This window comes from Miniopterus schreibersii (assembly GCF_964146895.1).
Source record: "Miniopterus schreibersii genome assembly, chromosome: 9".
Classification (NCBI taxonomy): Eukaryota; Metazoa; Chordata; class Mammalia; order Chiroptera; family Miniopteridae; genus Miniopterus; species Miniopterus schreibersii.
The window spans coordinates 26,546,011-26,560,704 of NC_138118.1; the positions used below are offsets into that span (position 1 = coordinate 26,546,011).

The 14,694-nt window shown below is 39.7% G+C and overlaps 1 protein-coding gene across 6 annotated transcripts in view; it reads right to left on the bottom strand.

Annotated features, from left to right (window-relative positions):
- ST7 (suppression of tumorigenicity 7) overlaps positions 1-14,694 on the bottom strand; it is a 333,226-nt gene that overhangs the window by 303,771 nt on the left and 14,761 nt on the right. The window contains exon 2 of one of the 6 annotated variants that reach the window (XM_081147746.1): positions 1,185-1,253. The exons of the other annotated variants lie outside the window; for them this stretch is intronic. Within the exon in view, the coding sequence (XP_081003872.1) occupies positions 1,185-1,197 (13 nt within the window). The 5' untranslated portion in view covers positions 1,198-1,253. The remainder of the gene's footprint in view (positions 1-1,184; positions 1,254-14,694) is intronic. 6 annotated transcript variants of the gene reach the window in all.

A 14,694-nucleotide genomic window follows, 5' to 3' on the forward strand; every position in this document is an offset into this window, starting at 1 on the left:
TAAAAATACTTTTTAAAAAATGTTAGTTTGCAAGCCTTACATAAACAGGTGGCTTTTGGACTATTTGCCAATCCCTGTTCTATAACCTTTACTATAGTTGATTTGACCTTTCTCTGAAAGGTCTCTGATCTTCAATTAGGTTTCTGCCATTAACCAGACTCACCAAGGTAATGGATTCCATCAACAATAGCTTGATGGATCAGATCAAGAAAACTTTTACCCCAATTCCTTTCATTTGTAATGATACAATGAGCAACACCTAGTCTTGACAGCCCACACTAACATGTTCATTCCCTATCTATTAGAATTAGTGATAAATGCTGAACTGACCTGTGAGAAATCAACTATTTTCACGGTAACGAAAACATTTCCAAAATACATATATATCTCTAGCCCTGAAAGATTTATAAAAATGGAAAGCATTCATTAAGATTTCCAAATCTTAATTATTATATAAGCTAGGAAATATTATTTTCAAGGTACACTCACAGTATAAAATGCAAGTAATAGCTAGTTTGGTAAAAGAAAATCTGGCCCTGTTCACCAACAACAGCTGAAAGAAAATTCTTGAGAAACAAGGAACTTAGTTTTTAATCCTAACTGTACAGTTAACTACTTGGTTAGCCATTTCACAACAGTATCTCATTTATGAAATTAAGAAACAGGTTTAGATTATTTCTGTGGTTTTTTCTAGCTCTAAAATGCTTGTAAAGAGCTACACTAATCATGATATCTGGCCTAAACCACTAAGAGTTTCAGCATTTCTCACTTTTCACTGTTCTTCAGATAAGAGGAAGGTAATTTCCTCTCTGCTGTTTTATCTCTAGCTTTTTGAAAGGCCACTGGAAACATATTTCTGATCAGGACAATTGCTACCGTCTAAGAAGTAATCCAGTCTTAACACAGATATGAGTGATACAAGAGAAAATGAAATGCAATATAATATTTGGAAGATGTTTCTAGAGACAGACTTTGGTGCCTGCTATAACCAAGTTGTGGAGTTTCCCATAACAAAAGCATACAATCAGGTCCTTTAGCTACCACAGAAATCTGTCTTCAAAATTGCTTTATTTTTCAACAATAATCACATCCTTGACCTATAGGAACCACACTGCAGTCTGATTCTAGAATCAAGCAGACCTGGATTTAGTCCCTGCCACTGCTACATATAGAAAATTATTTACCTCCAAGGTTCATTTACCCCATCTGTAGAACAGGGATGCTATTCCTGGGATCTCACTCATATGTGGAATCTAATGGACAAAATAAACAGAGGAACAAAATATATCCAGAGACATAGAAGCATGGAACAGACTGACAAATCTCAGAGGGAAGGCAGGGGTGGGTGGGTGGTGGGGAGAGATTAACCTAGGAACTTATATACATAAATGAATAACCCATGGACACAGACAATAGTGTGTTGAAGGCCTGAGGAAAGGGGTAAAGGGTGGAAAGGATCAAAGGGGGAGAAAAGGGGACATTTGTAATACTTTCAACAATAAAGATAAGTTTTTTAAAAAAGTAATACCAGTTTTAAAATAAACATTAAGATTATACAGCCATTAAGACAGTCCCAGTTCAGCTGTTGTAACATTCTTAATTGAATCTCTTAAAATTAAAATAGGAGGAAGTGAACTAATGCTTATATTGAGCACATACTCTTCCATGTGTTGGGCACATATGCTACATCTCATTTAAACCCACAACCCAGTAAGAAAGTTGATAGAATCCCCACAGTGCAAATGAGGAAACTGACCTTCAGATATTAAATAATTTAACTGAAGTCATACAAACATTAAGTGAGGAAGTCACCTCATCTACTGCTCATCTATTTCTGGGTCCTTGGGAAAAATAAAATAATACAGTAAGTGAAGTGTATACAGACTGACTAAGCACTTAATTTGGGCCATACATAACTGACTCTAACATGTACAAGAGAGATGTGGTGTTGAATAACAGATAATCCCTCAGACTTTGTGATTAATCAGACTGCTAGTTAAGAGGGGACAGAGCCATCTTAGTCCTGAACATAGTGAGGTACAGTGGAAAAGATCATGGACTTTGGTCTCAGTTCAAACCAGTGCTAGCAAACTAATATTAACTTGGTTTTAGCAGAGCAGTGTTAGAGCTGGGGACACAAAGGTGTCTATGCAGACAATACCTCCGCTCACAGAAACTACAGTCCTGCCCCTGAATAAACTTCAGTCTAATAGAGAAGATGATGGACAAGTAGATCCTTTTGGAATACTGAGAGAGGCCACTTAATCCATAAGCTCCATTAGGGCAAAAAAGGATTTTTAACTGTATAGGTTGTTATCTTCACAAGAGAGGCCTTTATCATTATTCCTCCCAACTTTCAAAAATGTCCCCTTTCCACCCCTCTCTTCCCTCTCCTCGTGTTTGCAAGAGCTCAATTTCTCTCCCACTACCTTTCCCTCTCCACTGTCTCTCTCTCTCTAACACACACAACTGAGATGAATATGTGCAAACTGGGGCTTCATGGACTTTTCTTTTTAATATATCTTTATTGATTTCAGAGAGAGGAAAGGAGAGGGAGAGAGAGAGATAGAAACATCAATGATGAGAGAGTTGTAATTGATCAGCTGCCTCCTGCAGGCCCCCTCATGGACTTTTTATACTTCACTAACTTTATTTTAAACTTCTACTTTCCATAAGACATGCCCTTTATAATAAGGCTCAATTCTTCAAATTCTTACATCTTCACAGATTTAGATCAATTCCAATTTAAGAACTTAAGGATATAACAAATAGATGGTGGCAAAGCTTAATCAAAAAGTGTTAGAGGCAGAAATATTAATCATGCTCTGTTAACCATGATTTTTAGCTATAGTTATAAGAAATATTAATCATGCTCTGTTAACCATAATTGTTCTGTTCGGATTTGGGAAACCACATTCTAACCTGGATGAGAGTTGTACACCCCAGGACATGCGAGTTAACTTTGGAATGCGGTCTATCATCATGGGAAGAGTAACAACTTTGTTCCTGAAACAATGGAATCCCTGAGGTGCCCTTCCCTTGCCACCCTCAGCCCACATTGCCTGTAACCTGTTAGCATTATACCTTGTCTACTTGCCTATGCCTGTAATTCCTACATTCCCATGTAATCTTTGTCCTTCCACTCAATGTAAGCAGCTGGATGGGGAAGGGGGGGTTAGCAGAGCAGATTTTTCAGGATTACATAACTGCTCTCCTATACTGCTGGAAATACTGGAATAAATGCTCATATATGATTCAACACTCTTTGCTTAATTGGCTCAAGGGGTGACAGGCAGCCCAGACCCATTGTTGTCCTGTTTCAAAAGGATAAGACTTTGGAGCCAGGTCTATTAAAATTCCAGTTCGGCAGTAACTGATTAATCTGACCACCAGATAGGAGGGAGTTTAGGGGGCTAGGTAACAAAGGTAAAAGGGATTAAGAAGTACAAAGTGCCAGACATAAAACTACTCATGAGATGTAAAGTCATGGAGAATATAGTCAAAATATTATACTAACTAAGAATTGTATCAGACGGGTACAAGACTTATTAAGGTGATCATTTTGCGAGCTATATAAATGTCTAATCACTATGTGGTACACCTGAAACTAATATATTACATGTCAACAGTAACTGAAATGTAAATTTTAAAAAATTTAATTAACATTCCATAAAATTCAAAAAATGAAATTAAAATTAAACCTATAGGGGGGTGGCAGCGGAGGATCGTGGGGAGGAGACCGGAACTTGCTGGCTCACTGTGACTGTGGCTATGGCTGAGCTGCACTGTGAACTTTTCCTCTGAAGGGGGCTGTCCCAGGAGATGCAAGATGGCAACAGACTGAGTGGAAGCTACAATGACACACTCTCATGACCAAAATGGAATTACAAGTAAAATACATAAAAATCACCCTGAATAATCAACTGCAACTAAAGACTAGCTGTGGAGCACCCTCATAACCAAGGACAAAAAGTGGAGAACACATAGAGACTGGTAGGAAGTGCAGAGGCGCAAAAGGGCTGAATAGGCCAGAAAGCTGTTGGGGGTTCTCACTGAGGACTCTGGGGGCTAAACTCCAAACTGGGCTCCACAGCCCAGAGCACCAGAACTGAGAAAGGTGCCCACATAACATCTGGCTGGGAAAAGCAGCAGGGTTTCTATCTGCCAGGAAAAGGTGGCTGGAAACACAGGCACCCTCTAAAAGGACCAACACACAAAGTTTCGTGTGCAGACACTCACCTACGGCTCATGAGGAGGGACGGGAGATTGAACTAGAGCAGTGTGAGGAGAATCCAGGGTGACTGGCTCCGGGAATAGATCTCAGAGGGTATGCACTAGACCCCAGAGCTGAGACATTGCCCAATGCGGTAGAGGACATCTTTCTCAGACAGACATTTACTCTCCAAGCAGTTTATGCCTCCAGGGGAAGCAATTGCCCCAACCTGCTGGAAAACCTCTGGCCCCACACTGTGATGTTTCTACAGCCTGAGGCTCATTAAAAGACTGAAGAACAACCTCTAGAGGCTTTGAGATTTTTCCTGATTTGCTTCTGGACCCTGGACTTGGAAAGGCAGACACTGGTGTACATTTTGGTCCAACACAAACACACCAACCCGCAGCAGAGGAAACCAGAAGCTGTGGAGTGTGGAAAATTTCAAACAGGGTACTCAAGGCCAGTCACAAACAGCACCTGACATTGGCCTGCACCAGAAACCATCCAAAGGACGAGGAGTCTTAGCAGATCTACCTAACACATAGAAACAAATCCAGTCAGGCAGCCAGAAGGGGGAAACAAAAAAACAAGCCCCAAATAAAAGAACAAAAGAATTCTCCAAATGAAGAGCTAAATGAAATGGAGATAAGCAATCCATCAGATAAGAGTTCAGAATAATGATCATAAAGATGCTCAACAGCATGAAAAAAGATATAGAAACTATGAAGGAAATTAAGAAGAACATAGTAGAAATTTTAAAAAAACACAAAACATTGGAAGGAATAAAAAGCAGATCAGAGGAACCTGAGGACTGGATCAGCAAATTAGAAGACAGGGTAGGAAAAATCACTCAGTCAGAGAACCAAAAAGAAAAAAACAATTCAAAAACAGAACAGGGTAAGGAAGCTGTGGGACAACATGAAACATCACATATTCACATCATAGGAATGCTTGAAGAGGTCAAAAGTAAGCAAGGGTTAGACAGCCCATCTGAAAAATAATGGCAGAAAACTTCCCTAACCTGGTCAAGGAAAAAGTCACACAAGTTCTGGAGGCACAGAGAGCCCCAAGCAAGAAGAGCTCAAAGAGGCCCACGCCCAGACACATCACAATTAAAATGCCAAATATGCAAGACAAAGAATCTTAAAGGCAGCAAGAGAAAAGCAATCTTTTACCTACAAAGGAGCTCCCATAAGGTTGTCAGCTGAATTCTCATCACAAACTCTACAGGCCAGAAGGGAATGGCATGAAGTATTCAAGGTAATGCAAAACAAGGATATGAAACCAAGAATACTGTATCCAGCAAGGCTATCATTCAGAACAGATGGTGAAATAAAGAGCTCTCAGACAAAAAAAAAGGCTAAAGGAGTTTATCACCACCCAGTCAGCGTTGGAAGAAATGCTAAAGGGACTGCTGCAATAAGAAGTAGCAAGAGAGAGAGAGAGAGAAACATAGGCATAAAGAAATAAAATGGCAATCGATAAGTACCTATCAGTAATAACCTTAAATGTAAGTGGATTAAATGTTCCAATCAAAATACATAGGGTAGCTAGCTAAATGGGTAAGAAAACATGACCCAAATATATGCTGTCTGCAAGAGACCCACCTCAGAACAAAAGGCTCATAGGCTGAAAAAAAAACTTCTGGAGGACTCTACGGAAAGATCGACAGCCTTACAGTCATAGTAGGGGACTTTTAACACCCCACTAACTTTACTGGATAGATCTTCCAGACAAAAAATCAATAAGGAAATAGTGACTCTAAATGACACACTAGATCAGATGGATCTAATTGACATTTACAGAACATTTCACTCCAAAGCTGCAGTATATACATTCTTCTCAAGTGCACATGGGACATTCTCAAAGATAGACCATATATTAAGACACAAAACAAGTTCAAGACTGAAATCATATAAAGCATCTTCTCAGACATTTGGAATACTATGTAGTTGTAAAAAAGGATACTTTACCCTTTGAGACAGCATGAGGGGACTTGGAGAGTATTATACTAAGCAAAATAAGCCAGTCAGAGAAAGACAAGTGTCACATGATCTTACTCATATGTGGAATCTAATGAACAAAATAAACTGATGAACAAAATAGATCCAGAGACATAGAGAATGGAACAGACTGACGAATCTCAGAGGGAAGGCAGGGGTAGGTGGATAGGAGGGGAGAGATTAACATAAGAATATATATGCATATATGCATAACCCATGGGCACAGACAATAGTGTGGCAAAGGCCTGGGAGGAGGGGTACAGGGGAGAGGGGATCAATAGGGGGGAAAGGGAAGCATTTGTAATACTTTCAACAATAAAAATAAATTTAAAATATATTAAAATTTAATTAAATTAAACCTAGTTTAAGTAACTGATTAATACATTGTTTGGATTATTTTTTTACAACGATGAGGGAAGAGAAACCAATATGGAGGGTATTGAAAAGCAGTACTAACCTCCTCCCACGACCACATCAAAATTACAGCTAAACCAGAGCACAATCTCATTCAGAACCTCCTGAAATATGGCTGAAAGGAAGCCTTACAGCTAGAGAACTGAAGAAGCAGCCACACTGAGACTGGTAGGAGGAGCAGAGGCACAAAAGGCTGGACCAACACCTACGTGTGGCAGTTTAAAATCGGGAGGGATATCTCAGCTGTGGAGGCCCACCATGAGGAGCAAGGGGTCCCAGTCCCACACTGGAACAATGAGCCCAGGGTTCCAGTGCCAGGAAGAGAAGACCCCGTAACTTAGGGCTGTAAAAACTAGCAGGGATTGTGGCTGAATGACAAGGAGGCAGCCAAAGACCCAGGCATCCCTCATAAAGGGCCAGGGCACAGACTTACTTAGACTTACTCCCTCTGAACTCCAGCACTGGGGCAGCAGATTGAAAGGATCCAGGGACATATGGGGAGGAACTGAATTGTATGGCATCAGGGCAAGAACTGGGGGGCAGTTTTCTCCCAGACAAAAGTGCTAGCAGAGATCATTACTCTGCTGAGACCTCCTCCACCACAGAGCTGAATGGCAGGCGCAATATCTGAGTATCTGTCAACCCGTTTGCTGGGCCCACACTGTTTGCTGGGCCCTAGTGATTCCAAGACTCCACTCCACCCAATTTATGGCCCCACCCAAGCTGTTTGCAGTGGCTTTTCCATATGAAGGCCTGTCCTGGCTCAGGCTTCAGACATTCCTAAAATCTCTCAAACAAGCAGCAGCTGGCCTCAGGATGCCCCATACATGTCGATAAGTAGTCCCAGGTCCGGCACTAGCAGCAGCTTGCCAAGGTTCACAGCTTGGCCTCTCCTGGGCACCTCCAAACCCAACACAAGTAGCAGCCATCTGCAGAGCACTCTGTAGTTTGTGCCTGGTAGCCCCAGGCAGGGCACAGGGAGTAGCTGAATTTGCATCTCCCAAGAGGCCCCAGAGCCAGTGCACCTGGTAGACAGCTTCAGACCACACCAGATTACAATACTACCACATCCACAAGTGAAACACTCAAGTGGTGGACTCGGTGAGCACCAAAGCCCCAATGAAGTAAATCCTCATCCATGGGGGTGTCTCCTGCACAGCAGCTCTTCCACTGTAGTCACAGGTGGTCTTCACAGCTGAATGACCTGGGGGTCAACTCCTTCCAGTGACACCAACAGCAATCAAAGTTTAACTGCAACAGGACAGTGCACACAACCCACACAGGGGAGCACCTAGAGTGCCCAGGTCAGGTGGAGGCTGATCCACTGGGCTCTAAAGGAAACCTACTACACAAGGCCACTCTACAAATTCCAGGAGACACAGCAGCTCTGCCTAATACATAGAAAAAAGCACAGGAAAGCAGCCAAAATGCAGAGACAAAGAAACATGTCACAAATGAAAGAACAGAAGAAATCTCCAGAAAAACTACTAAATGGAATGGAAGCAAGAAAACTACTAGATATACAGTTCGAAATAATGATTATAAGATGCTCAAGGAATTTAATGAGAATTTCAAGGAAATAATTTGAGAAATTCAATGAGATAAAAAAGGACCAGTCAGAAATGAAGAATATACTAACTGAAATGAAGAATAATTTACAGGGAATCAAAAGTAGAGTAGGGGATTCTGAGAATCGAATCAGTAATTTGAAATATGAGCAAGCAAAACACACTCATTAAGCAGAGCAAAAAGAAAAAAAGATCCAAAAATATGAAGATAGTATAAGGAGCCTCTGGGACAACTTCAAGTATACCAATATTTGCATCGTGGGGATACCCGAAGGAGAAGAAAGGGAGCAAGAAATTGAAGACCTATTTGAAAAAATAATGACAAAAAAATTCCCTTACCTGGTGAAAGAAAAAGACTTACAAGTCCAGGAAGTGCAGAGAGTCCCAAACAAGAGGAACCCAAAGAGACCCAAACTAAGATACATTATAATTAAAATGCCAGAGGTTAACGACAATGAAAGAATCTTAAAAGCAGCAAGAGAAAAGCAATTAGTTACCTACAAGAGCACCCATACAACTGTCAGCTGATTTCTCAACAGAAACTTTGCAGGTCAGAAGGGAGTGGCAAGAAATATTCAAAGTGATGACAAGTAAAGGCCTAAAACCAAGATTACTCTACCAAGCAAAGCTATCATTTAGAATTGAAGGTCACAGGCAAGAAAAAGCTAAAGGAGTTCATCACCACCAAACAAGTATTACATGAAATGTTGAAGGGTCTTCTTTAAGACACTAAAGAACAAAATAAATTGACGAACGAAACAGACTCAGAGACACTGAAGCATGCGACAGACTGATGTATTTCAGAGGGAAGAGGGGCAGGAGGTGGCGGGAAGAGATTAACCAAAGAACTTATATGCATATATGCATAACCCATGAATACAGACAATAGTGCAGTGAAGGCCTGTGGGTGTGGGGTGGGGAGTCCTGGTGTGGGGCGGAGGGGGTCAATGGGGCAAAAAGGGGGACTTCTGTAATACTTTCAACAATAAAGATCTTTAAAAAAGAAGAAGGTATGTGGGACAATCATAAAGGCAGGTCCACCTCTTCTCTTTCCCTTCCTAAATAATTCAGTTAGAGTCACAGGTACAGCCAAGAAAGGTAGGGCTTCTATGTTGGTGTGGTGACATATAGTAGGGGATAGAGGCAGCATAGAGACCCAAAGCAGGGTGAGGAGAGCATCTATGCATGGGAGCAGCTCTGCCTAGTCCCTTCTGACCTAAGATGGTAATGGTACCCTGCTGGTACTAGCTCTCTTATTTTATTAATAAATTATCCTTTATTATCATCCTCCCCACATCTTAAATTCTTCTCAATTAACAATGTGAATATATGATCTGTTTCCTGCTGAAACCTTTATTAAAACAGTACCCTATCTCTTCCAGCAACAATTCTCCAACTCAAAAATCCTTATATAAAGTTCTAGTCAACATCTTCTTCTAGGCTCTAACTAATGAATTCTATATTTGGTCTCCTCTGTTGCCTTTCAAGATGCTGGACTCTAGGACATCAGAAATAGGATTCATCCTCACTAACCTCTGTGTAAGTTGGCACCTCCAGGAAAAAGGAAATCTAGAGGCATCTAAAAAGCTTACTCCTGCAGATCAGAAAGCAGCCTCTACTTCCCCGGAAAGACACATGCTGTTCTATATATACTGAACTCTCACCCATATTCTTCTTTCTGAAGGATGGCTCTCCTGACCAGTAACTGCTGGGTACCAGGAAGAACTGGACATACTCCTAGAGCCAAAATCCAGCGTTTTCTTCCTTGTGTGACATCACAAAAGCTGTTAATGTTAGCATGTGGTATAGATGTGATCACCCTGTCCACAGCCTGCCAAAAAGATTTCAAACAGATACTCTACCCAGACATTCACTCCACCACACCCACCAATCCAAGAGACTGACTCTTTTACTCCATGGTTTCTAGGCTTTTTGTGATGCAGAATTTTAAAAATGGGCAAAGAAGGACTAGACCTGAGAAACAAGAGGGGACCTGAGAGAGCAGTCAGAAGGGAAAGGCTTAATTGGAAAGAGGTTAAATCAATACCTGAAATTAAGCAATAAAGGTAAAAGCCCAGCTGACTGGCACAGGAGAAAAAATTACAGAGGGCGGTGAAATAGGAAAAATAGGAGACAAAGGGGATACCAGAAATGCATTGGGGTTGTGAACTGTATCTCCTTCAAGATACAATATACTGTAGAATGAAATTCCTTCCCAACCATCTTTTTATTCTTGTTTGTATGCCCTGTGCTTCTTTAAAAACACCATCATTCTCACCCTAGCCAGTTTGGCTCAGTGGTTAGAGTGTCGGCTTAAGGACTGAAGGGTCTTGGGTTCGATTCTGGTAAAGGGCACTTACCTCGGTTGCAGGCTTGATCCCCAGCCATGGTGGGGTGCATGCAGGAGACAACCAATTGATGTGTCTCTCTCACATCGATCTTTCTCTTTCTCTCTCCCTTCCACTCTCTCTGAAAAGCAATGGAAAAATATCCTCAGAAGATATAAACAAGTGGAAGAAATGACAATGTTCATGGATTGGAAGAATTAACATCATTAAAATATGCATACTATCCAAAGCAATCTGTAAATTCAATGCAATCCATATTAAAATACCAATGGCATAGTTCACAGATCTAGAACAAATATTCCAAAAAAGTCCCTGAATAGACACAGCAATCTTGAGAAAGAAGAACAAAGTTGGAGGGATTACAATATCAGGTATCAAGTTATACTACAAAGCCGCTGTAATCAAAACAGCTTGTTCCTCAAAAAATTAAATATGGAACTGCCATTTGACCCAGTGATCCCACTTCTAGGAATACATCCTAAGAAACCCAAAACACCAATCAGAAAGAATTATGCATCCCTATGTTCACAGCAGTGCAATTTACAATAGCTAAGATATGAAAACAGCCTAAGTGCCCATCAGTAGATAAGTGGATAAAAAAACTATGGTACATTTATACTGGAATACTATGCAACTATAAAAAAGAAGGATCTCTTACCATTTGGGACAGCATGGTAAGCAAAAGAGAAAGACATGTATCACATGATCTCACTCATATGTGGAGTCTAATGAACAAAATAAACTGATGAACAAAACAGATCCAGAGACATAGAAGCATGGAACAGACTGACAAATCTCACAGGGAAGGCGGGAGTAGGGGAGTGGGTAGGAAGAGATTAACTAAAGAACTTATATGAATATATGCATAACCCTTGGACACAGACAATAGTGTGGGGAAGGTCTGGGGGTGGGGGAGGAATTCGGGGTGGAGGGGATCATTGGTGGGGAGGAAGGGTAACATCTGTAATACTTTCAACAATAAAGATAAATTTTTTTAAGAAAGTAAAATATCCTCTGGTAAAGATTAATATGTGTGTGTATATACATACACACACACACACACACACACACACACCATCATTCTGGGACTAACCAGTCTGATCTAGCATAAATGAGATTATATTTACAAGGCAGAAGCTCCATGTGTGCCTTTCTTCCTTCCCACCCCTCTCTCACCTGAATGGAGTTCTCCCACAAGAACTGCCTCTACATCATAGGACTGCTAATAAACAAGAAGGTCTCTTCCCAAACATACCAGAAATCCATTTATTGAAACTTACAACATCTGCATATTTTGGAATACAGTTATATTTTCAAACCAGTTGTTTGGAATACAGAGCTTATACCTTACCTACTAAATGGGTTCAAAAGACTTAGATTACAGAGTGGAAAGAAAATTGTGAATGCATCATGTCCACAGAATCAGAATGTTAAAACTAAAAGGGCCTTTCCAAAAGAGTCTAGACTTTTTTACTGTTCCTCAGAATATTGAACATGTAAACAAAAGAAAAACAGAAATTAGTTGGTAGCTAAAGCTTGTATCTAATTATAACTATCATAATCTCAGATTCCAAATTTTTGTTTTCATCACAAAAAGTCTTATTCTCATAGTTTATATAAGAGGAGAAATTAATCCTTTCAAACAAGTATATAGTAAATATTTTCACTAGATGTATAAATTGGAAATGCAAATTAAAATAATAATACATCATTTAACACTCATCAAACTAGCAAAAATGGTAAAGATTTGGCAAAGATGTTAAGAAATAGTAGCTTGCATACACCATAGTGGTAAACTGAATCATTCATTGTTCACAATTCTTTACACTCTCCCTTTATTAGAATTATAATCCACATATTTGCCAGATGACTTTGTAGTACCACCCATTAGAATGAACAGTATATTTCTCTACCCCTACAGATGTTGGGCATGGCCATGTGACTTGCTCTGGGCCAATGGAAGGTGGGCAGAAATTCTACATATGGCCCACATGAAGCTTTATGTATTTCTACTTGGCTTCTTTTTGCTCTTCCCACTCACCATGAGAAGAATGGGTAGTTGTTTGTCCAAGAGCATGAAAGATGTGGAGGAGACATAAAACCAACCTTAACCCAACCTGCAGCTACAGAATAGAATCCAGAATCCAGAATCCAGAGTTTGGAATGCTGCCTAGCTCATTTGAGTTGTAATCAACCCACAGATGGAAAGGGAAAAATAAATACTTATTTTTTTAAGCCACTGTGTTTCAAAGCATTTTTGTTTGGTTGGTTTTGTTTTATGTTGCATTACTGCAGCAATCACTGACTAGTACAGTCATCTGTAAAGTAATCTGGCAATATCCAATCAAGTTGAAGATGCTCATATGGCCCAGAAATGGAGATTTCCAAGTATGTGACCTAAAGGAGTGGTTCTCAGCCCAATCAGATCTAACACTTCCTTTTTATAACAAATAATGTTAAACACCCTTTCTATCCTGTAACAAACAATAATCTATCTACTCTTAATTAACCGAATGTCCTAACAATCATATCAAGAAGAAACAAACAGAACATTAATTTTTAATCAGGACTAGGATGAGGCAAGCAAGTTGTCTAAGATGCAAAATTTAAGGAGGCAAAGTTGTGCACGTATTGAAGCTCCACTTGCAGGACTCTAAAAGTATATCCTTAAATTTTGCACCTAAGCATCTCACTTGCCTTACCCTACCTAGTCCTGGCCCTGTTTAAAATAATGCAATAGGAGACAGAACGCAAATGTATTCATGATTTTGTTAGAAGACTTAATGAAGTAAAGACACATGCACCCACATAGCATCAGCATGAATGCAAAACCTACAAATACAGGCTGATATAGTGTGTTGTATTAATGACTCAGACAGTGTGAATGGTATTGCTCTTGAGGTATGAGTTTCCAAACAGTGAACAATTCTTGGTAAAATTCTGAACAAAGCAGTCTTCAGTCAGTTTACATGGTTGTTTGAATTCTTAAAAGCAATAGTATATGCTAAAGCCATGGCAAAAATACTTTAGTTTATATGCAGAATGAAGGTTCTAGAGTCAGATCATTATAAACAGAATTTTTACCTATATGAATACCTAAGAAGGGATATTTAAAATTTACGTGTGACAGAGGCAAATGCATACATTAGATCATCAAGCACTTCTTGTCCTCAACCTCTCAATGCCAATCATGTGATAACAAAAAAAAATGCCCCCCCCCCACATTTCCAAGCTTTCCCTAATTCGTCCCCACCATTGATAACCCCTTCCCTAGATAAATAGAACACAAGTAGAAGGAGGTCTATGCAGCTCATTGTTTGTTTGTTGTAAGATGGATATGCCAGGGTATATTCACACAATGGAATTCTACACAATTAAAATAAATTAAATGGATCTACAACATGAAAAAATCTCATAAACATAATGTCCAATAACAAACAAATTGCAAAAAGGTATGTGGAGTAGTCCAGTCAAGTAAATTTTTTAAACTCATGAAAATTATTACATATTACTTGTGAATACATTAAATACAAGGGAACAGTACCAACTTCAGGAAAATAGTTACCAACAGAGAGGGAATGGGGGGAAAGGATTATGGTACAGCTTTACCTGTATGCATAAGAGTTTTTATTTTTTTAACAAAGGATGAGGATGGGGCAGGAAATATACAAGATGAGTCTGGAGCATCTTGTCATGCTACAAAGGAAAGTACTCAAAAACAAACCAAAAAAATCCGACCATGATGGGGATATGTTAAAGGGACGCAGGAACCAACAGAAAGAGCTCCCAATGGCCACAACTGGAATAATATAAGCAACAAAATAAATAAAGCAGTATGAAGAACAAAATAATAAACCAGTATTCCAGTATTGGATTATAACCAAAAAAAAGAAAACAAATATCATGGATTCCATACTGAAATAAAGAAACAAATTAATGCAGGAGAATTCCAAATTATTGCTATAGATACTCCGCCCTGAAGGCGGGTGAGGGACTGACCATACAAACAGGCAACGACCAAACCATAGAAAAAAATAGAAGTCTGATCCACAGCCTGTAACACCAGTCCTGAAAGTCAAACCACAACTTCCATAGCAATCAGAGCAAACAGTCACGAATTGATCAATAACTGAGAGTTTCCCTAATTT